At 43.6% G+C, this 26,356-nt stretch overlaps 1 protein-coding gene and 1 long non-coding RNA gene across 2 annotated transcripts in view; one reads left to right on the top strand and one right to left on the bottom strand.

Annotated features, from left to right (window-relative positions):
- The window catches only part of LOC115371761 (uncharacterized), a 311,531-nt gene that overhangs the window by 262,141 nt on the left and 23,034 nt on the right, over positions 1 to 26,356 (top strand). The window contains exon 23 of the mRNA XM_030069276.1: positions 26,253 to 26,327. Coding sequence (XP_029925136.1) covers positions 26,253 to 26,327 — 75 coding nt within the window. The remainder of the gene's footprint in view (positions 1 to 26,252; positions 26,328 to 26,356) is intronic.
- Positions 115 to 5,511, bottom strand: LOC115371765 (uncharacterized). Its single transcript, XR_003929386.1, has 3 exons — positions 5,441 to 5,511; positions 4,737 to 4,742; positions 115 to 125 (listed from the first exon to the last, which is right to left on the bottom strand). It is a non-coding gene; the product is annotated as an uncharacterized LOC115371765 (long non-coding RNA).

Genomic DNA, 26,356 nt, shown 5'->3' on the forward strand with positions numbered 1-26,356 from the left:
TACTGCTTTGCACACTCTTGGCATTCTCTCCATGAGCTTCAAGAGGTAGTCACCTGAAATGGTTTTCCAACAGTCTTGAAGGAGTTCCCAGAGGTGTTTAGCACTTGTTGGCCCCTTTGCCTTCACTCTGCAGTCCAGCTCACCCCAAACCATCTGGATTGGGTTCAGGTCCGGTGACTGTGGAGGCCAGGTCATCTGGCGCAGCACTCCATCACTCTCCTTCTTGGTCAAATAGCCCTTACACAGCCTGGAGGTGTGTTTGGGGTCATTGTCCTATTGAAAAATAAATGATGGTCCAACTAAGGACAAACCAAATGGGATGGCATGTCGCTGCAGGATGCTGTGGTAGCCATGCTGGTTCAGTGTGCCTTCAGTTTTGAATAAATCCCCAACAGTGTCACCAGCAAAGCACCCCCACACCATCACACCTCCTCCTCCATGCTTCATGGTGGGAACCAGGCATGTAGAGACCACCCTAAACATCCTGAGGGGTGGACCTGGCTCCCGGCCTAGTACAAGAACAATAGGGCTCCGCGCTGTTCCAGCGCTCGGGCCCTAAAAAGAAAGAAATATAATTTCAGTATCTATTCCAGACATGTGTGACTTTACAGCCGAAGCAGTGTTCAAAGTGCAGAGTCAGTCCAGGCAGCGAGCCCACCCCAGCCCCTCTCCCAGACGGACCATTTTACTTTTGCTTTCAGTTCTGTATCTGGAGGTAAAGGCAGGCACGACCTGCAGCTCAGACGCTGACAGAGCTCCTGCTTCGTGCCATAGGAAATGACAGTTTTATATAAAACAGTTTTTCATTTCTGCCTGTAGACATGGGTAGACGTGCGATTTTCTTGGGGCTCCTAGCTGTGCTGCTGCTGGACTTTACAGAGGGTAAGTTTCATGAAACGCCCCACTTCACTTCCCTGATGGAAACACTGGCTTCAGTGTGATGAGAGGCTGTTTTTTTCCACAGCGTTGCTGATATAATGTTTGGGCTCCTTGAGAAAACTCCTGTGATGATTTGACGTCGCTATGCAGATAAAACTGAATTGAACTGGTTTTGTTAAACTCCAAGCCCGTCTTTAGTTTGGGAAATACAAACTGTGTATTACAGCCTCGTGACTGTGAGCTCATAGAAAAAGGCCACACGTTGAGAAGAGAGATGTTAACATTTTCTGAATGTTTCCGTGAAGTTGAGGTGTGTCTTTGATCTCTGAGACTGTGTCCTGTACTTGTTTATGCTGCTGTTTCTGGCAGTGGAACACGAGTCAAACCCTCCAGTAAAAGTGGCTATGCTAAAATGGAAACATATTGATAATCATGCCGGGCTGTTCAATTACAAATTCATTTGAGTCAGATTTTAAAATGAGGAAGTGTAGATGGGACAGCAACCCAAGGGCGTAGGTTTGATTTTGACATTACAAACTGGTAATACATTTACACATGATGAGACCTCTTAGTACACCAGTGGCCTTAATATAAAACTGTACAAAATAATTATCCATGTTTACTCTTATTATCACATTGTTACAAGCCAATGCGTCACCTGTGAGTCTCCTGTCTCTCTACCTGCATCTCCTGGTCCTGCATCTCTACCTGGCAGGTTTGCTTCTGTCACCTGATAAAATACATTGATGCATGGTTTATGAACCTTGAAAGCTCTGATTTCAAAGCCACATGGGTGAACCATTTATACAAATCATCATCACTCTAACATTTGTCACAATGCTGAATCTCACTACTAACATATCTATGTAATTATTCAACCTCACCTGTGAGCCTCCAGCCTCTCCTCCTCTACAGGTATCTCCTTCAGCCTCTCCTCCTCCATCTCCTCCAGCCTCTCCTCCTGTATCTCTGCTACCTGTCACCTGACAAAAATATATTGATACATGTCATATGAACAGCGGGACAATTTAGGATGCAACAACCATAGATTTTCATGGTATAGTTATAGTCTAAATATAGAAAAGTATAGAAAAACCAGTTTCACAATTATTATGAAAAATTTATTCCACATCAATATGGATGTATAAAATCACATGAACATGTGTAACCTGAGGTTTTACTGTATTTTCCTCACAGACTTTCTTTGTTGGTGTTTTTCAAACAGTTGCTGCCTCTCAACACACAAATGATACATGGAAATGGTACATAAAATAACAAAAAAGTGTAACTCTTTGGCATTAAATTAAGCTTTTTTTTTTTTCTTTCTTTTTTTTTTTTAAATCTCTGTGTTGTTGAGGCTCTACAGTTATATAACCTTGACATTTTAAATCATGGTTAGTAAAAATGGATAATTCCTGCTTCCCTAGAGACAACAGGCCAATGTGCCTGATACAAGCTCTCATTCCAAAGAAGCATGCTGAACTATTGTTATAATTGCCACCTGACAACATAAACAGTGAAGAAAAATATCAGTAGCTTAGTTGACTATTATTGTTATCACCATTATTATCAACCACACATCAGCAATATAAATAATAATAATAATAATAATAATATAAATAAAGTGGGGCTATTTTCTTTAAGTAACTTCCACTTTGACTTTTAAAGAAACTTCTTATGTCCACTTCTCTTTTTTTGGAACCCATCCTGTCTGTGCCATATTACCAAACACACAGACACACAGACACACACACACACACACACACACACACACACACACACACACACACACACACATGTGTCAACTGATAAACTCGGTACCATAAACTACGCCCAACGTGGAACAGCTGACAGTCGCAGATAGACATGGACTGCAGCTGCTCCGCTGTGCACGCTGTGTCCGACTGTTAACCCTTTGTGTACCATAAGCATTTACTAGATACTAGACATTGACGGGACAGTATTTATATTGGTAGGGACTGTACAGTAGTGGCTGGATGTTGGTAGGGACGTGTCCCTGGTGTCCCTACCAAATTTTACACCCCTTTTTATTTATTTATTTATTTATTTTTGCTTTTGGTAATGACAAATATTAAACAAAACAAGTGGCAGTAACAGTAAGCAAAGCTGAATGTGGAAAGGCAAAGGCAAATACATATAGTGCTGGATGTGTGTGTGTGTGTGTGTGTGTGTGTGTGTGTGTGTGTGTGTGTGTGGTGTGTGTTCACTAAGACAGCAGTGCTGCTGCTGCTGTGCTGCTACAGACAGATCTCTCTTTTTACACTGAGTTTGTTTTTGATAATGGGAAATGTAGTTTTTTAATATATATATATCTCCAAAACAGAAGGTTGTAGCAACACAGTTCAGCATCCCCGAAACCCCACACAGGCATAAAACTGTAGCTCGAAACTTGACACAACAGTGGAAACTCTCCAGGGAAAAAGAATTCAGCTTTGAGATCCTGAAATAAGTTGTTAGACCGCTATGATGGAGCTCAGGATTTATCAGGACAATGGCTGCTTTACTCCAAACAATTTATATGTATGAAGCTGGACTGTGTGTTTGACCTTTTGGCTGTGTAGAATACAGAATATTAATTAATATTAGATGCACACCGTTCCTGTTGGTGTTTTGGATTATTAAATAATCTGAGAAGTTACACCACTGTATCTTGTCCATAAATTCTCACAGCCTCTCTCTTAATGTGGAGATACAGTCATGGTTTCTGCTGCGGGGAGATCGCCACAAGTATTTAACCGACTCAACTGAGACTTTTTTTTCACCCACTCGCAACCCAAATGCTATAAATCAGAATGTTAATTGTCATGACTGAAGGGAAAAGCAAGGTGAGAAATAGTTTGAGAAAAAAACATTTAAATAATCAGAAATCAGGTATACTTTACTGATCCCCCCAGGGGAAATTGGGACAGTTGCAGTAGCTCAATTCTCAAGAGAATTAAATGACAAGAAAACAGAAAGAAATACAAAATATAAAAATATGTGCCTTACAAATTTTAAAAAGAGGATAAGGTGGAGAATTAACTAGAATTCAATTGGTGAAATACAAGATAGTAGAAATACACACGGCTGCACATTCCTCGAACAGGCAGCAACTGCACAGAATTTTGTACTAAAGGAGCACAGTCACTTGAATAATTGTCAAAGTGAGTACTTAAGTGTACCAGAAGCAGTGTTAGGCAGCATTGCACTCTTGTGGGTTTTTTCTATGCACACTGCCCATTTTAATCCATAATAAGAATCCTCTCATTTTTACAACAGTCCAGTGAAACATGAATTCAGCACTCAGTTGTCATATGACCCACGCTGTTTGTAATTCCAAGGCCTGCATAACCAACTGCATTATCACATGGTAGGCAACAGAGATGCTGTTGGTGCAGCAGGTGAAAAACCTCTGTGGAGGGTGGAAATTTTAAATCATGCAGTGTAGGTGTACAACCACTAGGTGGCACAATCTGGCATGCCCCTTTAATGCATCATTGTCTGTGATGTCCTGTGCAGAATGCAAACACTATCAGCCTAAAATGACTAGCTCACGGTTTTATGTTTTGTTCATGAGATTATAATCTGAGTTAGAGATTGAATTTAACAAAAAACAAAAACAAAAAAAAACTGTTATTCAACAAAATTTATTTAATTTGCACTTATTTTTTGTAGCCTATATATTGTTTATGAACAGAGAAGTGTTGTTTTTTTATGTATACAAGTATATTTAGGTATATTTAGGTTTAAAGCAAAATATGTCAGTACTGATGGTTTTCACATGAATCATTTTAAATGACCTGCAATAACTAAATGGAATACCACATTTGATAGAGGCCTCGCACTGAATTTAAGACAATGGCCTGAATTTAAGACAAATGTAGATTTCACCCTCATGACTGATGTAGGTGCATTGAAAGTGTAACTACTTTTTGACAGCTTTATTATTATACAAAGTAAGCGGTGGGTCCCTTGACAAATAATTCCCCTACATGTGGATCCCGGCATGGAAACAGTTGGGAAACCCTGATCTATAATAACCCCCTTCAACATCAGTCACCTTGCTGCCTAATGCTGAGGTCATAATATGCACCATTTTACAATAATTGCCAAAAAATTACATGTTTTTATTTTCTTGTGTCTTCCTATCAAAATCTAACTATTTATTATAAAAATGTAAGGTTTTTCAGATTTTTTTTTTTTTTTTTTTTTAGCTACCACCCAGCCTATAAGTTTTGTCACTAAAAGTAATGGGGAAAACTGAAAGCCTGCCATTTGAAGTGTCACATGCTCATTTTCACCTGGACTGACAAACTGCTCTCTCTTTGCAGGTGCAGAGAAACAAATATACCTTGCAGATGGAGGTAAACTCATATTGGAGTCACCCATTCCTGCTGAGTTCAAGCCCCTGACAAGCATCCTGTGGAAACATAATCGCAACATGGTGGTGGAATGGGTTGAGAAATTAGGAAGTGTGGAGTACTACGGAGCATTTCACGGCCACACAACCCTGGATAGAAAGACAGCTCGTTTGGAGATCGACAATTTGACTCTGATCTACAGTGGAGTGTATTCTTTGGAGTTAAATGGCCAACTCCAGAGCGAGACATACATGGTTACTGTGATCAGTAAGTATGTAGTATTTTAGTCATGTGTGTTCTTGTTCTTTACTGTGTTGATGAAAGGTCCAGCTATGTGACTGACAATGTTCATATCGTTATTAGGCTAAGAACAGTTTATAGTGTAGTGTAAGGGATTTTAGTTGTTCATTTTTAGCCTAGGGTTTAGGATTTTATTAGTTTTATTAGTTATTATTTTATTAGTTAGGATTTTACCAACAAAATTACCACAGAAACAGTCCCATGACTGCTCTACTCCATTCAAGTTCTGTGATTACAATGCAACTTGTGCGTTCCAAGTGATAGTTTAATCCAGTTGGCTGAAACATTATTGGGATATCATCAGCGGTCCAGGATTACTTTCAGCTTTTCAATGTAGGAGGAACAGGGAAATCCTGTTCTTCTGATTATTAGAGATAATCAGTGCAGATCATAAATTGACACAAGTAAAGGTAATAACAATACACAACAAATACATTATAGAAGGTATTACAGGTCAATAGAAGGTATTACAGGAATGAGACAGATACAGCAACGTCTTAATCTCCATGAGATTAGGTGAGCAGTGTTACTATAGCTAATAAAAGGGTACGCCACAGAGTAATACAATTTTTAAAAGTTCTGTAATTTATCAGGGTCTGATTTTACCAATAATGCCTATATTTGTAGCTAATTTAGATTTATACAGTATGTGAGGTTTCCAAGTTATTGGTACTTCTGTGAGAGAGACTAAAGAAGAAGGAAATCTGTTTCCTCCACCAACAGAGAAAGTCCCAAAGCCCACGGTGACAGTTGAGCCACTGTTTTGTTCTTCCACCTCATCTCTTTGCAAACTGAGCTGCAATGGAGGGATCCCAGAGGCCCAACCAATCACCTACAGCTGGAGGCCAAATACAGGAAACTGGACTGAGTCAAGTAAACAGATGGACATCACCAAGGATGACAACCATGTTGAAAATTTCTTCTGCCAAATGAAGAACCCAGTTAGTGAAGAAGAGAGCGAGCCATGGAAGAATGTATTCTACCCAGGTATTTAGTTTACTCTGCACAGTAATAGAGTAATATAATAATAAAGGTTAAAGATCTTGTCAGCACACAAATGCTGAGAATTTTTTTTGAATTTTTTGTCTTTCATCTACTTAAAGGCTTTTAGTTGTGTGTACAAAAACAATTTCTATGATGTTTTTTTCTCCTGTTGTCACCTCCAGACTTGAAGTATTTGAGTTGGTGTGACAATTAAAATGCGAAATATAACCACAAGTCAAAGTAAATTAAACAGTCTTCAACTAAACGCAAAATTTAGAGGAATTTGAATATGAATGTATTCTTCTATGTTTGGCAAAAAAAAAATAAAAATCTTTGTGTGTTGACTAATTAATGTGGAAACTTTTTCCATTTGTGGCACCCCCTAGGGATGCAACACAACATCCTTGGACGCATACGCTCAGTGAACACTCCTGACCAGATATCTCAAATTTCAGGTTGATATCTGAGTGTGTTCATGAGTTACTGCAAGTTTTGTAAAATTCATCTTGCCACCAAATTCTAAACCGAGACTACAGGGAAACTTTAATGATTATCAAAATGCCGACAAAATGTGTTAGAGGACCAGTGAAGAAAACTGTTTTAGACAAAATGCAAAATAGCAAATCTACTCAGGGGGGCATGGGGGAGACTTACACTAAGAGATGCATCTTCACCCTGGAAATCCTGGAAAAAAATGTGTTGCTGCCATGTACAGTTCAGCACTTATGGGCCAAAATGTAAATATGACAGTGCCACCATGTGGCCCAATTAGTATAATTTTGTTTTCCTGAGTTGTGGGTGAGATTTCCAACCAAGCTGCAAAGTTTTGCAAACCAAGAAAGCCAGAATAATCCAAACAACCATAAGAGGGCTCCAGTACCTTTGCTGCTTTGACTCCTAATTATGGCATAAATTGTGACTATTCCAACAAAAAGTGTGTAAAGGTCCGTTGGACACTGGACAGGGTTGACAAGGCAGGTAGAAATGCAGGACCTCTATAAGAACCTGAACTGAGAATGAGCTGTTCTGACTGGGTAGACAAAGCTGATAACAGCTCTTAGCTGAATAGTTAGAATCAGGGGTGTTGTTGGGATCTGAAGACGTCAGATTAGTCCAGTCAGTCACCGTTAGGGCTGGGTATTGCCAACAACCTTGTGATGCTGTATGCAGAACAATACCGAGCCCATGATATGATCGGTGTTTGTCTGCAGGCGTTTCTTGGCTGTTCTGTACCAGACACATCATAGCAACTGGAAACATCAGCAGTGAAACCTGTGTTTCTATCAGACACAGCATATCTATCGTATGATTTCCTAAAAGGCTTTGGTTTCTCCATCAGTGCACAGTCTACCCAGGGTAGGATTATTGAACACAGATACATATTTTCAGCAAAGCTCTGCTTCATAGCCTCACATTTACTCCCACACAGGAGGAGATGTGTGTGTACAGAAAAGAGAACATTAGTGACCAAGCTGCTGTAGAAAGTTAGTGCAGGTTGTGTTATCTAGCTTTTAATGTATTCACATTATAAACTGCCTGGTTACATGTCATGTGGGGAAATTGTGGGGATATTTGAAAGTAGTCAACCAGGAGCACTTATGTTCCTATTTCTTGAAACATTTTATTACTTCTTCCCCTCTGAAACTCCAACTCTGCTACATTCAAAATCCAACTTCTTCCAAACAAAAAAAAAAAAGAAAAAGAAAATCAGGGCTTGCATTAAAACATTCGGGGCTTAAGCCCAACACCTGTTGTTAAAATGATGGATTGAAGTAGTGCTGAATAATGGAGGGTACAATATGTTTACAACAGACCCAGGCATTTGTAGCAATTTGTAGAGTTGGCCTGATAAATATTCAGAATACCAAGTGGAGCAGAGAGAGAAGGAGTTGAATGATCTTCATGCAGCCTGCATGGCTAACAGTTCTCATCTCGTCTGTAAATGGTAAAATGTCAGACGTTTGGTCCTGTGGGTACTTGGCAATGCAATGTTACTATATCTAATAAAAGGGTATATCACTCTGTTATACAAATTAACACTAGTTCTGTTGCTTATCAGGGTCTGATTTTACCGATAATGCCAAAACCTATAGCTGTTTTAGATGATTTATACAGTATGTGAGGTTTCCAAGTTACTAGTACTTCTGTGAGAGAGACTAAAGAAGAAGGAAATCTGTTTTGTCCACCAACAGAGAAAGTCCCAAAGCCCACGGTGGCACTGGAGCCACTGTCTTGTTCTCCCTCCTCACCGCCCTGCGCTCTGAGCTGTAATGGAGGGATCCCAGAGGCTGAACCAATCACCTACAGCTGGAGGCGAGATACAGGAGAGTGGACTGAGTCAAGTAAACTGATGGACATCACCAACGATGACGACCATGTTGAAAATTTCTTCTGCCAAATGAAGAACCCAGTTAGTGAGGAAGAGAGCGAGCCATGGAAGAATGTGTTCTACAAAGGTCTGTAGTTTACTCTGCACAGTAAAATGAATAAGAGTTTAACATTTTGTCAGCACACACATGCAGGATTAGCTGTTTGGTGGTATTGATATATTTTCCAGTGGTAATCTGGTTTGTGAATTGTGACTTGACTTTGAAGAAAGACTAACGCATTTTTAGCGCTGACTCAGCCTTTGTTTTTAAACAGATAGAAAGCAGCTTTACGTTACTGTGGCAGTTGTGGTGGTGGCTGCAGTTATTCTGGTTGTTATTATTGGTGAGTATTTTTATTTGATTTCTTATAAGTTAACTTGTCCCTAATCAACTCATATGCAAGGTTATGAAGAATTACACTTCCCTGGTGATCATTGTGTGTGTGTGTGTGTGTGTGTGTGTGTGCGTGCGTGCGTGCGTGCGTGCGTGCGTGTGTGTATGTGAAGCTGCAGACAGACCAACAAAAATATGACAACATGCATTAATGAAGTATTTCCACTGTTTGCTTGTGCTTCATTTCAGCTTTCATAACACGAAGGTTCGTTTCATTATATGGTGTAATTCTCGATGAAATAGGTAAGTGTTTCCCACAAAAGCATTGAAATATAAAAGATGTTAACATGAGTTTTTCACCTGCCTTGGTCTCTGTCTCTGGGGAAAAACTAACAACAGGACATGGAAAAGATCAGCAGGTGGAAACACAATCATTTTATCCAAAGAAAAATGAAGAGGGAGTGGATCAAGATATTTTATGGAAGTATTTAGTTTTAGCTTTTGAACTCGTGACAGTTAAAGTGATCAAATTAGTGGCTTTACTCAAAGACTTTCCTCACGCACAGTAAGCATAAGTATAAATCTTAATTTATGTAATGTTAGTGTTTCACTGTATTATTGTGTATTATTTGAGTGTTGAAAAGCAAAACTTAGGTAAGGTGATTTGAATGTTTTGCATTGTTTTCACAAATTGAAGAATGCATTAAATCTATGGCACAGTGTTGTACTGCAAACACAAGTTTGTTGCTGTTGATATATTTTCCAGTGGTAATCTGGTTTGTGAACTGTGGCTTGACTTTGAAGGAAGACTAACACATTTTTAGCACTGACTAAGCCTTTGTTTGTTTTTTTTAAACAGATAGACTCTCATATTACTTTGATCTGCTGACCTTGGTGATGACTGTCATTCTTCCAATTTTTTCACTGGGTTTTGGTGAGTATTTTTATTTGATTTGTTGTCAGTAACGCATATGCAAGGTTATGAAGAGTTACACCTTCCTGTTCAGTGTGTGTGTGCGTGCGTGCGTGCGTGCGTGTGTGTGTGAAGCTGCAGACAGAACAACACAAATCCTTTTGTTCCAAGTCCCTAATCAACTCATATGCAAGTTTATGAATTACACTTCCCTGGTGATCATTGTGTGTGTGTGTGTGTGTGTGTGTGTGTGTGTGTGTGAAGCTGCAGACAGACCAACACAAATATGACAGCATGCATTAATGCAATATTTCCACTGTGTGCTTGTGCTTCATTTCAGCTGTTATATCAGGAAAGATCTTTTCATTCCTTAGCGGATCTGACAGTGAAATAGGTAAGTGTTTCCCACAAAAGCACTGAAATAAAAAAAAAAACATGTTAACATGAGTTTTTCGCCTGCCTTGGTCTTTTCACCAGCAGCATTTGGTTGTTGTTGCGTCCCTCACGTCTGCAGTAAAGCTCACAAACTGATGTGAGACAGGGATTAGCCTGCAGGTGCTGCATGCTAATTCCTATCCATTCTGACCTTAAAATGAAACTAAAACTCTGGACAGCTTCTGGTGTAAAATAATTCTATGACTTTTCTTCATGTTTCTTCTTAATGTTTATGCTCCTCCAGATAGCAACAGGGTCTTCTATAAAAAATATTTGATCTACGAGCATTCCAGTCTGCTGGAGTTCTTATTTGTGCTGGTGATTTTAATATTATTCTTAATCAAAGTCTTGATACAACTAATCAAAACAGGAAAATCACAACCACAGAAAGATGGGTTAATAAAAATTGATGTCTGGAAAGATTTTCACTGTCTGGATAGATAGTACAAGTTTTTTTTCAAATCGTCATGATGTTTATTCAAGGACTGATGATATTTTCATGCAAAAATCTGAAAGGCACAGGCTAAAAGAATGCGAGATAAGCTCAGGAGAAATATCAAACCACTCAACTATTTATTTAAAATTAGATTTAGATAGCAGACCAAAATCAACAACATGGAAGCTAAATATAAGTGTGCTGAATAACAGTGGGTTTAAGGAAAGATTGAAAAACAAATTACAGCCATATTTGAAGGATGATGATTAGGGGTGGGAACGTGTACAAAAAATTCTAAACGTGTACACGCGCTGTATAATTGCGTGTACACGTGTACACGTGTACACGTGTCTTCAGTTCAGTTTGTGGATTTTGACAGCTAGGCCTATACAACCGTTAGAGGGCACTGTCACCATTCAAATAACACAGTCCACACATCCATTTACGCTGTTATAAGCCATGTAAGTTTATTAAAACAAGATGCTAACAGTGAAGTGGTAGGTTACTCCAATACAAAATTACGGCCTACATCAGACCGGCATAAAATTATAACTAAATGAATAACGTTAGGCCCTTTCACCATTGTTAATGAATTAACCATAAACGAAAATCATCCATCATTTTCGCAAGCAAGAACATGGACATGAATAAATTCTAACATTTTAGCTCTGCTTTTTTGTCACCGTCCTTAAATGAATAAATAACATAAAATATAATGTAAAGTGCGTTTTACGTGTTCTCATTCCAATAACAAAATAAATATGCTTTTCTTTTAACGAGCAGACGGGAGGATGACATTTTTATGCAAATATGGCTATTGGCCGACAGAACATCAACCAAAAATGTAAAGGAAAAAAAACACATTGAACAATATGTGAGATAAAAAAAATAATAATAATGAGCTATTAACACATCGTGTTTAAAGCATAATAAAAAGGAATTGAGCGTGGAGATGATGAGTGCCGGCAATCAAAAATAAAGAAAAAAGCGGCCGCTTTTTTTGTTCACCATCTACGGTATTCTACATGGCTTTCGTCTTGCTTTTCTTGCAGGGCCTCTCTGGTCTGGAAAACATAAAGACAAAAGGCTATGCTTTTAAAAATGGACAGGAACGAAATTCATGCAGGCTACAAAATAAATAACTAATGCAAACATTATAGCCAAAGTTCGATTCATCAGCTCAAAACAATAATGAAAACTAATCAGCCATAATGGGGTGTAGTGTATAGCCTAATTATGTTGCGTAATAGTTATACCGGTAATTAATTATGATGAATACCTGGGCAAGTTTTTGTTCAGGAATATGAGCTTATCGACGTTGTCTGGTAGAAGCCTTGAGCGTAACTTGGACACCGCTTGGCCCGCTGCGGAGAAAACTCTCTCTGACGCCACCGACGTGGCCGGTATGCAGAGAAACTTCCTGGCCAGCCTTGACATGATGGGATATTGTTGTTCGTGTTTTTTCCACCACTCAAGGGGGTCTGCCTCAAGGGGAATAGCCGGGAGGGACAGGTACTGCTCTAACTCAGATTCCGAGTTCTCCTCCTGCTCTTCAACATGATAGGGCGCTCCCAGGAGAAAAGCCATGGCACTCTTATGTTTTTTGGCGCCTGGTTCATCTTCTGTCTCCTGCTCACCAGGTCTTGCTCTTGCCATTTCTTTTTCCTTCTCAAATATTTCTTCCATGTGCGTCTTGGAAGCAGCGCGCACATCAGGCGACAGGAACCTCAGCTTTTTGTGTCGGGGGTCAAGAACTGCAGCCACAACGGCAGGCTGTGATGCCGTCTCAGTGTCCCGCGGCAGGAATCTTCTATCAAACGAGTCTCGTACCGTGTTTAAAAAAACGGTGACCCTGCCATCTCCTCCATCACTGTCTGTAGGCTGCAGATGTTCATTCATTAGGCCACATACCACCGGATACACACACGAAATAGAGACCGCCTCCTCCCCGCAGGTGGCTGTTGTAGCTATCTCCAAGGCTTTCAGTACTGGCTCAATCTCCTCCATGATTTTCCAGTACTCATCTCTCAGCTCGAGACTGCGTGCATCCCCTGTCATGAACAAAGCACAGAATAGGCAGGACCCAAATGCACGACAGAGACCGGTAGAATCCAAAGAGCAGGTTTAATTACAGGCAGAGGTCGGTACACGGAGAAGCAGTCAGACCAGGCAGAGGTATCCAAAAACGTGAGGCAAAAGGCAATGTCGAGGAAACAGGCAAGGTAATACACACGAAGACTATGACTGTGACTGTGAGAAAAACGCTGGTACAAGAGCTAAACGCTACAACGAACTGGCGACGAGACAAGACACAAAGGGGGAATATAAGCAGGACTAATGGGGAGTGATTAGACACAGGTGCGGGAGACACAATCAGGGAACAGGTGAACACAGACGAGGAGGGGGCGGGGCAGACAGGAACCTGGAACAGAGACAGGGGTGAGTGATCACAAAATAAAACAGGAAGTACAAGACATGAAACATGAGGGAGAAAATAAAATGCAAAACAGACCGTGAAACATGACAGTACCCCCCCCTCAAGGGCCGGCCCCTGAAGGCCCAGGCGCATCAGGGTGGGAGGCATGAAAGTCCCGGATGAGGGAGGGGTCCATGACGAACCTTGACGGCACCCAGGAGCGCTCCTCGGGCCCATAGCCCTCCCAGTCCACAAGGTACTGGATCCCCCGGCCCCGACGGCGAGCAGACAGGAGCCTCCGGACAGAGAACACTGGGCCGCCATCCACGAACCGGGCGGGTGGAGGGGGCTTGGCCGGAGGGACAAGTGGACAGGTTCTGACTGGCTTGATGTGGCTGACGTGAAACGTGGGGTGGACCCGCATAGACCTTGGGAGCTTGAGCTGGACAGTGACAGGGTTGATGACCTTGACAATGGGAAATGGACCGACGAACCTGGGAGCGAGCTTCTTAGACTCCACCCGAAGGGGCAGGTTCTTGGTGGACAACCACACCCTCTGGCCGTTCCTGTAATGTGGAGCGGGTCTCCTCTTACGATCCGCGGCTGCCTTGTAGAGGTTGGACTGCCGTATGAGGTTCTGGCGGGCTCGCTCCCAGGTTCTCCTGCAGCGTCTCACCAAGGCCAAAGCGGAAGGGACCGAGGACTCAGAGTCTATGGTGGGGAAAAGAGAGGGTTGGTGACCGTGAACAATATGAAATGGGGAAAGACCAGTGGATGCAGACGGGAGAGTGTTGTGGGCGAACTCGACCCAGAGCAGTTTCTGTGACCAGGTGCCAGGATTCTGGGAGGCGGTGATGCGAAGACCAGTCTCGAGCTCCTGGTTGAGGCGCTCAGATTGTCCGTTGGTCTGCGGATGAAACCCAGAAGAAAGGCTGACGGTGGCACCAATCAGACTGCAGAACTCCTTCCAGAACCGTGAGATGAACTGAGGGCCTCTGTCGGAAACAACATCTTTGGGGAAACCATGAATCCGGAAAATGTTATTCATCATGACCTCAGCCGTTTCCTTGGCTGAGGGGAGCTTAGGCAAGGCAATAAAGTGCACCATTTTAGAAAGCCTGTCAACCACAGTCAGAACCACAGTGTTACCATTAGAGAGGGGAAGTCCAGTAACAAAGTCCATGGAGATGTGGGACCAGGGGCGTTGAGGGATGGGCAAGGGCCTAAGTCCTCCTGAGGGCTTCTGGTGAGAGACTTTATGACAGGCACACACAGAGCAAGCGTTGACATAATCAGTCACATCTTGAACCATTTTAGGCCACCAAAACCGTTGTTGCACTACAGATAAAGTTCTGTTAATGCCAGGGTGACAGACAGTCTTATTAGTGTGGGCCCAATGAACAACATCCCCCCTGAGGGCCTGCACCACAAAAAGTTTATCATCAGGACAGTCGGGGGGAATAGCCACCCCTTCGGCAGCGGCTTTAACCTTGCTCTCCACCTCCCATGAAAGCACAGCAACAAAACAGGTCTTGGGTAAGATGGTTTTGGGTTCAGAGTCAACATTGTCATGAGAAAACATACGCGACAGAGCATCAGGTTTGACATTCTTAGAACCAGGTCGGTAGGAGAGCGTAAAGTTAAAGCGGCTAAAGAAAATAGCCCATCTAGCCTGCCTAGCATTTAACCTCTTGGCTGATTTTAAATATTCAAGATTTTTATGATCAGTCCAAACCTGAAACGGCTGGGAAGCTCCCTCCAGCCAATGTCTCCACTCCTCCAGGGCCACTTTAACAGCCAGCAGCTCACGATCACCAATATCATAATTTTGTTCTGCTGAGGAGAGTTTCTTGGACAGGTAAGCACAGGGGTGGAGCTTACCGTCCTTGGGATTAATTTGTGAGAGGATCGCGCCAACACCAATGTCGGAAGCGTCTACCTCAACCACAAACTGCTGGCTGGGGTCCGGGAGGGCGAGCACAGGGGCGGAGGTGAAGCTCTTCTTAAGACCCTGAAATGCAGCTTCGCACTCGGGGCTCCAGACAAATGGTCTATGGGGAGAGGTAAGATCATGCAGGGGTGAGGCAATAGTACTGTAATTACGGATAAATTTCCTGTAAAAGTTGGCAAAACCCAGAAACCTTTGAACCTCTTTGCGTGAACTGGGAGTGGCCCAATCCGCCACTGCAGAGACCTTTTCAGGGTCCATCCTGATCTCCCCCTCAGCAAGCACAAACCCAAGGAAAGAGACTGAGGGTTTGTGAAACTCGCATTTCTCTGCTTTAACAAAAAGCTGGTTTTGGAGCAACCGCTGCAACACCGAGCGGACGTGGCGAGTGTGAGTCTCCTCATCGGGGGAAAAGATCAGGATGTCATCTAAATACACAAAGACAAAAACATTAAGCATATCACGGAGTACATCATTGACAAGGTTCTGAAACACTGCAGGAGCATTGGTGAGTCCAAAAGGCATGACTAGATATTCATAATGTCCTGTTGGTGTGTTAAAGGCAGTCTTCCACTCGTCCCCCTCCCTGATTCTGACCAAGTGGTAAGCGTTACGGAGGTCGAGTTTAGAGAAGACAGTGGCCCCTTCCAATAACTCAAAAGCTGTAGAGATGAGGGGAAGAGGGTACCTGTTCTTGACTGTTATGTCATTCAGGCCACGATAGTCAATGCATGGTCTGAGGGTCTTATCCTTCTTATCCACGAAGAAGAATCCTGCTCCAGCAGGAGAGGAGGAGGGACGGATAATTCCGGCGGCGAGGGAATCCCTCACGTAGTCCTCCATGGCCTTGCGTTCAGGAGCTGAGAGAGAGTATAACCTACCCCTGGGCGGGGTGCAACCAGGTAACAAGTCAATGGCACAGTCATACGATCGATGTGGTGGCAGGGATGTGGCTTTAGCCTTGCTAAAAACCTCAGCTAAATCATGATAGCATGACGGCACATTAACCAGGTCAGGGTTAGAGGTGCCGGAGGGGGGAACAGAACCTCTCGGTTTGAGGAGACAGGTGTTGGCACAGTTAGGGCCCCAGGAGGTGATTCTCCCATTGGCCCAGTCAAAGTCAGGATTGTGAGTTTTTAGCCAAGGATGCCCTAAAATCACCTGATGAGCCATAGAGTCAAAAATATGAAAACTTAACATTTCTGTGTGTGAGTCAGGGAAGATTAGCTTAACTGATTGAGCTCGGTGGGTAATCCTGCCCAGGGGAGTGCCATCTACAGCCTTAACCTCTAGGGGGTGTTGGAGAGCGAACTTTCTCAGCCCTAGCCTCCTAACAAGGGAAGAGTTCATAAAGTTAGCGTCTGCACCAGAATCGATGAACACAGAAACCATAAGTGAATCAGAGTCAGAAATAATCTTGACTTGGGGTTGGTATTGGGCAGGATTACTAATAATGAAACTACGACTCACCATTAGCGGCTTCCTAATCTGTGCACCGGCACCCTTGACATGGCAAGCACTTACTAAATGCCCCAATTGACCGCAGTAAAAACATCTGCCGTCCCTCTGGCGACGAAGACGTTCTTCCGCGGGGAGATGGGTGCGTCCCAGCTGCATGGGCTCCTCCGCTGGGTGGCTAGTGGGGATCAGACTGGCTGCAGGTGGCCGGACGTGGTTAGGCCGATCCTCCGAGCTGCTCCTCCATCCCCGGTGTGGCGACGAGCGGGTCCGGAGTCGGCCCCGTTCCTGATAACGCTCGGTGAGTCTCTTATCGATCCTTATGGCTAAGGCGATGAGAGAATCCAAATCCCCCGGGAGGTCGACGGAGACCAGCTGATCCTTTACGGGTTCAGAAAGTCCTTGAAAAAATGCATCGATCAAGGCTGCACCATTCCACTCGCTTTCAGAGGCGATAGTGCGAAAATCAATGGCATAGTCCGAAACCTTACGCTTACCTTGCCTCAATCTTAGCAAGGACCTGGCGGCTTCTCTGCCCGGCGAGGTGTGCTGGAAGACCTGCTCGAGGGCTCGAGTGAATTCGGCGAGGCTAGAGCAGGTTATCGACCCGCGGCTCCACTCAGCGGTGGCCCACGCCTCTGCTCGGCCCGTGAGGTGGGAGATGATGAAGGCCACCTTGGTCCGGTCCGTAGGAAAAGCCGAAGCCTGCATTTCAAAATGCAGTTCACATTGCATCAAAAAAGGCCTCACATCGCCTGATTCTCCGGAGAATCGCTCAGGACGGGCGAGCTGCAGGCATGACGAGACAGCACTGGAGAGAGGCTGCGAGTCAGTGGGTGAGTCCAGAAGAGTAGCCGAGTCCGGCGTTTCCGCCGCTGGTGCGCTTCGAGGCATGAGAGAGAATAATTCATTAAACTGTGATTCCAGCGATGTCATCATTGAGTCCTGTCGAGCAGCCAGGGCTCTCAAATCCGCGCACAGAGACACGAGCTGGTCTTCTTGTTGCGCCAGCCTTTGGCCCTGCGCACGAAGGGCTTGACGCACCGGGTCTGAGTCGGCTGAGTCCATTCTGGCCAGTTCGTTCTGTCATGAACAAAGCACAGAATAGGCAGGACCCAAATGCACGACAGAGACCGGTAGAATCCAAAGAGCAGGTTTAATTACAGGCAGAGGTCGGTACACGGAGAAGCAGTCAGACCAGGCAGAGGTATCCAAAAACGTGAGGCAAAAGGCAATGTCGAGGAAACAGGCAAGGTAATACACACGAAGACTATGACTGTGACTGTGAGAAAAACGCTGGTACGAGAGCTAAACGCTACAACGAACTGGCGACGAGACAAGACACAAAGGGGGAATATAAGCAGGACTAATGGGGAGTGATTAGACACAGGTGCGGGAGACACAATCAGGGAACAGGTGAACACAGACGAGGAGGGGGCGGGGCAGACAGGAACCTGGAACAGAGACAGGGGTGAGTGATCACAAAATAAAACAGGAAGTACAAGACATGAAACATGAGGGAGAAAATAAAATGCAAAACAGACCGTGAAACATGACATCCCCGGGTTTGGTGACAGAGCGGTCTGAAAGCACAGCAGTAATCACCCATCGTTGCTCCAGCAGCCGCGCAAACATTTCATATATGGAATTCCACCGGGTCTTGCAACACTGAATAAGTGCATGTTCTTTGTCTGGTAACATCTGTTTTTGTTTGGCATGAAGAGCTTGCGTGGCAATTGTGCTGTGATGGAAGTGTGAAACCAACTTGCTGCAGGCTCCAACGATGCGCTCCAGGACCGGTACGGCCTTGAACCCGTCGTGAATGGCAAGCTGAAGAGTGTGGGCAAAGCAGCACACTGATTCCCAGGCACAGTCTTGGTTGGCCTTGATAATGTTCGCTGCATTGTCGTGAACGCACGCACTCACCCGGCCAATCTCCGACACCCACTCAGCCACCACAGTGTTTAATTCCCTGTGGAGATTCTCTCCAGTGTGCCTCTCCTCCATGGCTCGTGTAGATAAAACACCCGCCTGCATATTCCACTCCTGGTCTAGAAAATGAGAGGTCACCGTAATGTATGAAGTTGCATTAAGGGACGTCCAGCAGTCGGTCGTCAGCGCCACATAAAGTGCTTGATTTAGCAGGCGTTTTATTTGAGCGGAGCAATCGTGGTACAGCTTAGTTACCCGGGAGGAAACTGTCCTCCTGCAGGAAAGTTCGTACTCTGGCTCAAGATATTTGATCAGTTTGTAAAAGCCGTCATCCTCGACAATCGACACAGGCTGCATGTCGAGGGCGACCATTTCCGCAATTAGGTTGGTAATTGCTTCATTTCTTGGCTTGTTGCATTTTCTGGATAAAAACTCCGTGATGCTAGCTTGCTGTTGCCCACCACTCGCACCTGCACTGATGCCGGACTCTGCCCCCAGGCTACTTGGGTGTTTCCACCGCAGGTGGTTCCCCATTGAGCCTGTGCTGCTACCCTTAAAAGCTAATTCAGCATTACAGAGTTTACACTTGACAGTGTTTCCAGTTAAGTTTCTTTCAAAAAACTGCCAAACAGGGCTTCTATTTTTGCTGGATGCCATCACGCTTGTAAGTGAACCTAAAGTCACGTGATGAAAAAAAACCGTGTACACGGTTAGCGTTTTTTTCTAAACGTTTATGATTGGCTAACCGTGTACACGTTTACAAGTCCCACCCCTAATAATGATAATGGAAATGTAAACCCTGTAATACTATGGGATGCAGCCAAAGCAGTCGTGTGGTGAAAAATGATTTCCGAAACTGCATGTGCTGGAAAGATGAAAGCTCAAAAACTATCAGACCTACAAAAACAGCCTCTGGATCTTGAAGTACAACACAGTCAAAATATGGACTCACACTTAAAGAGCATATTGCAGGTTAAATTTTTTACAAAATTTATACGTAACATTGTGTGAAAATGACCATGTGAAAGGTTAATGCAGGATTTCATATGTTTTACAAGATATTAGGGCACGTATTCAGAGGAAAAAGTGGCCGTTTTGAGCAAAGCGCCTAAAAACGCTCTTTTTTTCAACATCGCGTCATATGACGTAACAAGAGGGAGTCGGTCGCCTCAGCTCTGCTCCAGCTCAGTGCGCAGCAGTAGGTGGTAGTGAGTCTGAGCGGTCTTAGTCTAATGAGTTGGTCTGTTTTCAGTAGTTTTACATAGCATTCATTTATCATCATCATGGTAAATTATTGTGTTTGTGCTAGCTGCACAAACTCCAACCTGTCAGGACGTCGGCTCCACCGTTTTCGAGGAGAGAAATTCAGTGCGACCATAAATGACAGCAAAACACAGTAGACGCTCACACTGAGCCTAAATGAAACAAGTTCACATAAATTAGATAAATAACATAAATAAACAGGCCCTATTGTGGTTTGTTGTCATTTATGATTGAGCTGAGTTTCTCTCCTCTCCTCTGTTTGACCGCGGGCAGAGCTGAGCGCTCCGTGTGTCTCCACGGAGTGAAGCAGAGACAGTGAACCGGGTTGGGTTGACAACAACTACACTCGTTACTTTACTGTAAAGGGCTGCTCACACAGGGCAGTCACATTACCTAAAGCGATCGCCCCCGGTGTGCACGTCATCACGTTGAAATACGACAACAGGCATGGTCCGATGTCATCATAAATCAATATACACTATATTGCCAAAAGTATTCGCTCGGCTGCCTTCACACACATATGAACATGAGTGACATCCCATTCTTAAACCATAGGATTTAATATGATGTGGGCCCATCCTTTGCAGCTATAACAGCTTCAACTCTTCTAGGAAGGCTTTCCACAAGGTTTAGGAGTGTGTTTATGGGAATTTTTGACCATTCTTCCAGAAGTGCATTTGTGAGGTCAAACACTGATGTTGGACAAGAAGGCCTGGCTCGCAGTCTCCACTGTAATTCATCCCAAAGGTGTTCTCTCGGGTTGAGGTCAGGACTCTGTGCAGGCCAGTCAAGTTCTTCCACACCAAACTCGCTTATCCATGTCTTTATGGATCTTGCTTTGTGCACTGGTGCGCAGTCGTGTTGGAAAAGGAAGGGCCATCTCCAAACTGTTCCCACAAAGTTGGGAGCATGAAATTGTCCAAAATGTCTTTGTATGCTGAATCATTAAGAGTTCCTTTCACTGGAACTAATGGGCCGAGCCCAACGTCCAAAAAACAACCCCACACCATAATCCCCCCTCCACCAAACTTTACACTTGGCACAATGCAGTCAGACAAGTACCGTTCTCTTGGCAACCACCAAACCCACACTCGTCCATCAGATTGCCAGACGGAGAAGCGTGACTCGTCACTGCAGAGAACACGTGTCCACTGCTCTAGAGTCCAGTGGTGGCGTGCTTTACACCGCTGCATCCGATGCTTTGCATTGTGCTTGGTGATGTAAGGCTTGGATGCAGCTGCTCGGCCATGGAAACCCATTCCATGAAGCTCTCTACGCACTGCTCTTGAGCTAATCTGAAGATCACATGAAGTTTAAAGGTCTCAAGCTATTGACTCTGCAGAAAGTTGGCGTCCTCTGCGCACTATGCGTCTCAGCATCCGCTGACCCCGCTCTGTGATTTTATGTGGCCTACCACTCCGTGGCTGAGTTGCTGTCGTTCCCAATCGCTTCTACTTTGTTATAGTACCACTAACAGTTGATTGTGGAATATTTAGTAGCGAGGAAGTTTCACAATTGGACTTACTGCACAGGTGGCATCCTATTACATTACTATTACAGCACCATGCTGGAATTCACTGAGCTCCTGAGAGCGACCCATTCTTTCACAAATGTTTGTAGAAGTAGTCTGCATGCCTAGGTGCTTGATTTTATACACCTGTGGTCATGGAAGTGATTGGAACACCTGAATTCAATGATTTGGATAGATGAGCGAAAACTTTTGGCAATATAGTGTAGTTCAAATACATTCATCATGTCTTCCTTTTAGCTAAAATACGTTTTTGTTTCTCTTAATCAGACATGGGATGTTTATTTACCTTGACAGTTTCGGAGGTAACTTCCTCCTTCTTCAGAAAGCGTCCGACTGACAGCCGGAGTGGCACCTGTCAGATCCGGCAGACAGGGTACCGCGGACCGGGGGAGCGCGGTGCCGGAGCGGCATGTCAGCCGGCTGCTACTTTAAACCGGGTGGCGGAGCACACTGGCCGGGCCACCTGATGCGAGCCGGCACCGCGCACACCGGGTCGGGTCTGCCGGATCTGACAGGTGCGCGGCGCACACAGACTACCATAACAACTTTTGTTTATACGCGGCTGCAGCAGCACGACAGCGACAGACGACAAGGCGGGGGCTTTAAAATCAGTTTATCGTTTATCAGGAAGCTGTTTATCTCTCTCTCTCCTGCGGTACCGGTAAAGCGCTATACGACGCAGTGTGGAGTTATATGATGCAATGCGAAATACGACTGATAGAAGCTCATTAGTTTCCGTTATAGGTAAGTATCAATACTCCTGCTGGTATTAGACGATCATTACTAGTTATAGCCTGATACGTGATAGCAAACTTTACAGTGTTGTGATGTGAACACAGTGTTAGATAACGCTTGCTAACGTTCATAGATAAATGCATATATATCTACAAGCTAACCCTGGTCACCTGCCCAGTCCTCCACTGGTTCTCCTCGCACCGCAGCTGAATCTCTCTGACCGTTATTTCTTCTGACTCTGGTCTGTTCCTGGTCTCTTTGACGCCTAACAGGCTCGTAATTATAAGGCTGTGCTCCGTCATATTGATATAAATACACATTCATCGCTTCTTCAGTGTCACAACTGGCATTAAGATCCATTATATTCCTATTGTTCAAATCGACCGCACTCCCTCTTCCTACGTCACTTCCGGTTTAGCTTTTTCAGATGCGGAAGTAAAATTCTGCCACAAAAACAACTCCAGAGGTCACTGTAGAATATATAAATGCATATTTCAATGAAAATTCAGTTCCCACATCATTTTCCTACACATTGATTCACTGGGGTCTCCAACCTGCAATATGCTCTTTAAAGGCCCCATGCTGCACACTTTTCCAGGGTTTTATTTTAACTGCTGATATCCCTACATGATGTTTTTGTGGTTTTGAGGACCTGTGGTCTGCTAAATATAGTTTCACAGCTCCTCTTTCTTTTGCCTTTATCCTGGAGCTCTGGCAGCACGGTTTGTTCCTCTCCACTGATTGGCTGACTGTTTTCTGAGTGACATATGGTCGGGCCAATCAACCGACGTCACTGCGCAATGCATTCTGGGACGTAAACAATAGAGCGAGAGAAAAACGGAGCCAACAAGATACAGTAACTATTTGAAAACTTGTCGAAAGCGAGTTATCATCTTATGTAAGGTTGTCAGGGCTACCGCCAAGCGTGATGTTATACAACCGTACGTACTTGAGCCCGTCTCCGATCCTGAACCACAGACGAAGCTGGGATTGTGTTGCTATGGTGATGGCGACGGCACGTGCATGGATGCAGCGGCCCCTCCAGGGATCAACGAGAGTGAATGTTTCAAATGTTTTGCTGAACCCAGACGCTCAGGTTGCATAACCTACAGCCGAGAGACTTTACTAAATATCAGGGTAAAGCACGCTGCAAGAACTGAGGCACTCTGCTTTGATGTGGACACACTACGCCAGCACGGGATTTTACTTGTGTCTACACCGGCCGTCACAGTGCGAACGTAAACAAAGGAGGGGAAGAGAGCCGGGATCCACTAGGCTGACTTTACCCATCACTCAGGGATCCCAAGTGAGAAACACTATCTCATTTTGTGTGCACTGCTGCTGTATGTGCAGCTAAATGACAATAAAGCTTGATTTGATTTGATTGTGTCGGGTTGATAAAACAGTCGGCGCTGAAATGAGCCCAACAGACGAGCAAATTGGACTAAAACCCTGCGGGACCCGTGAAACCGGGACCCTGAGCGTGATGGTTTACGACCGTACGATCCCGAACCACAGACAGCAGGAGAAACCAAACCACCTCAAATCTGTTTATTACAAGATGTTTCAGAATGGTACGTTATTTTTGTTAAATATGTTGTGAACTTGTTGCTCGGGGAGCGGAGGGGTACTGGCTAATTTTGCTAGCTTGGTAGCTTGTAGCCCGAGGAGCGTAAACAAACTGTCTGAGTTGGCTGGCTTGAGAGTTGGTTACCTGGGGAGGGAAGGCGGGCTGTGGGCGGAGTCTCTGACATTATAATACAGACTGACGTCAGGAAATTCCAGGAAGTAAAATCCGCTCGTTTTACAGGGACAGTTTCAAAAAACGGGCTGAGTGCACTTCTCCATTAATCATAGGTGAAATACATGGGACAGTATTTATGTGGCCCAAGACCTTCCCTATCACGCAAAAACAACAAAAATTTCATTTTCAGGCCATGGGGCCTTTAATCCTTCAAATGAGACCAATTAAAAAAGAGAGGGGTAAGATTTACACTGTAGTAGAGAAAAGCTTGGATTTACAAAACAGATATTATGACCTGGCTCTAAAGCCTCTGGGTTATTATCTTGGAGGCTGAGAAAGCAACAGTCTGAAAACACAGTTTATAAAATTAGGGATCCTATTTTTAAGACAAGCATGAAATAGATGAGAGGGAATACAAAAAGCATTTGAACATTTTTATCAGTCTCTGTACACCCAGCCTAAACCATTTGATCCCTGTTAGACTGAAGAATTCCTGAGCCAGTGTGAGCTGCCCTCTTTGGTCAACCTACATAATTATAAGTTAACAAAAGAAATAACACTAGAAGAAACAAAACATTGTTTCTTTTCGATCGTGGCTTTATTTCTGAGAACCAGACCTTGAGTGTACTGTGCCACTGTAATTTAGAAGATGCATTTGACTATTATGATGTAAAACTTAACAGACATCAAAATATACAACCCCAGTCTATATTCACCCGTTTGTTTTAGGTTAGGTACATTTGCTGACTTGTAAGTGCATATACATCGTGTTACCGTGTGTGTGTGCGCAGGCTGCCCGGTATCCTCATTTATACTGTGTCGTTTGACGGATACACGCGGCGAACACGACCGCGATCCGTCTGGACTTGCCTGTGTTCGCCGACACCGGTTGCGGTCGCTACCGCGGTGTGAGTTCTGCAAACTGGTCTTTCTCCTCCTCCTGTGACTGTGGATCTGCTGTGTTCAACTGTTGCACCTGCACTTGCCGCGGCTGTTGCTCTGCATAGATCAGCCTGCCCTCAAAAGATTCGTCCGTCAGATTAAAAAAAAAAGGCCGATGCCGATATGGGTCAAATTGCCAAATATCGGTGCCGATAATCGTCCCGGCCAATAATCGGTCGATCCCTAATAAAAATCAATCAAAATTATCTTGTAGTTTCTGGTGAAATCCTTCTTTCCTCACTCTCTCTCTCCTCATATTTTATTTGCAATTTGTTTTCCTTCTCATGATAACAATGTATAATATTTGTTTTTATGTATTTTATATATTTCTTCATCACCTTTTTCAGTTTTGTATTTCTCTCCTTTTGATTTACATTCCTGTTCATATAAAACTTTGAAAAAATTGAATTAAAAAAAAAAACAAACAAATGAAACTAAAACTCTGCAGCCAATGGCAGAGCACCATCTCTTTCTAATGATCCAGGCAAGTCTCTATGGCTCCTATGACACTGGAAAATACACAAGTAAAAATAATAATAATAATAAAAAAAAAAACATTATTAGCAATAAAAGCAGTACCAGTAATAGTTTTGTTGTTTTTCTGTGCATTTAAAACAGTAAAGAATGAAAAAAATCTCATGTATGTGAAGGTCAGAGTTCCTATTTATTGAACTTTGACCTGCAGAGTCATTTTCACATGTGATTCATTAATTTTAAGTATAAATCACTATTATGTAACGTTAATGTTTTACTGTATTATTGTGTATTATTTGAGTGTTAAAAAGCAAAACCTGATTTGGTTCATAGGTAAGGTGATTTGAATGTTTTGCATTGTTTTCACAAATTGAAGAATGCATTAAATCTATGGCACAGTGTTGTACTGCAAACACAAGTTTGTTGCTGTTGATATATTTTCCAGTGGTAATCTGGTTTGTGAACTGTGGCTTGACTTTGAAGGAAGACTAACAGAGTTTTAGCACTGACTAAGCCTTTGTTTTTAAACAGGTAGACTAATGCTTTCCCTTGGTGTGCTGGTTGGGGTGACGGCTGCAGCTCCTCTGATTATTTGGCTGGTTTATTGTGAGTATTTTTATTTGATTTGTTGTAAGTAACCTGTGTTCCATTTGTTCCAACTTCCTAATCAACACATATGCAAGGTTATGAACAATTACACTTTCCTGTTCATTGTGTGTGTGTGTGTGTGTGTGTGTGTGTGTGTGTGTGTGTGTGTGTGTGTATTTTTAGCACTGACTAAGCCTTTGTTTTTAAACAGATATATCTCCGCTTTCCCTTGGTGTGGTGGCTGTGGTGCTGGCTGTAGTTTCTCTGGGTTGTTCTCTGGGTTCTGGTGAGTATTTTTATTTGATTTGTTGAAAG

The sequence above is a fragment of the Myripristis murdjan genome, chromosome 14 (genome assembly GCF_902150065.1).
Source record: "Myripristis murdjan chromosome 14, fMyrMur1.1, whole genome shotgun sequence".
NCBI lineage: Eukaryota > Metazoa > Chordata > Actinopteri > Holocentriformes > Holocentridae > Myripristis > Myripristis murdjan.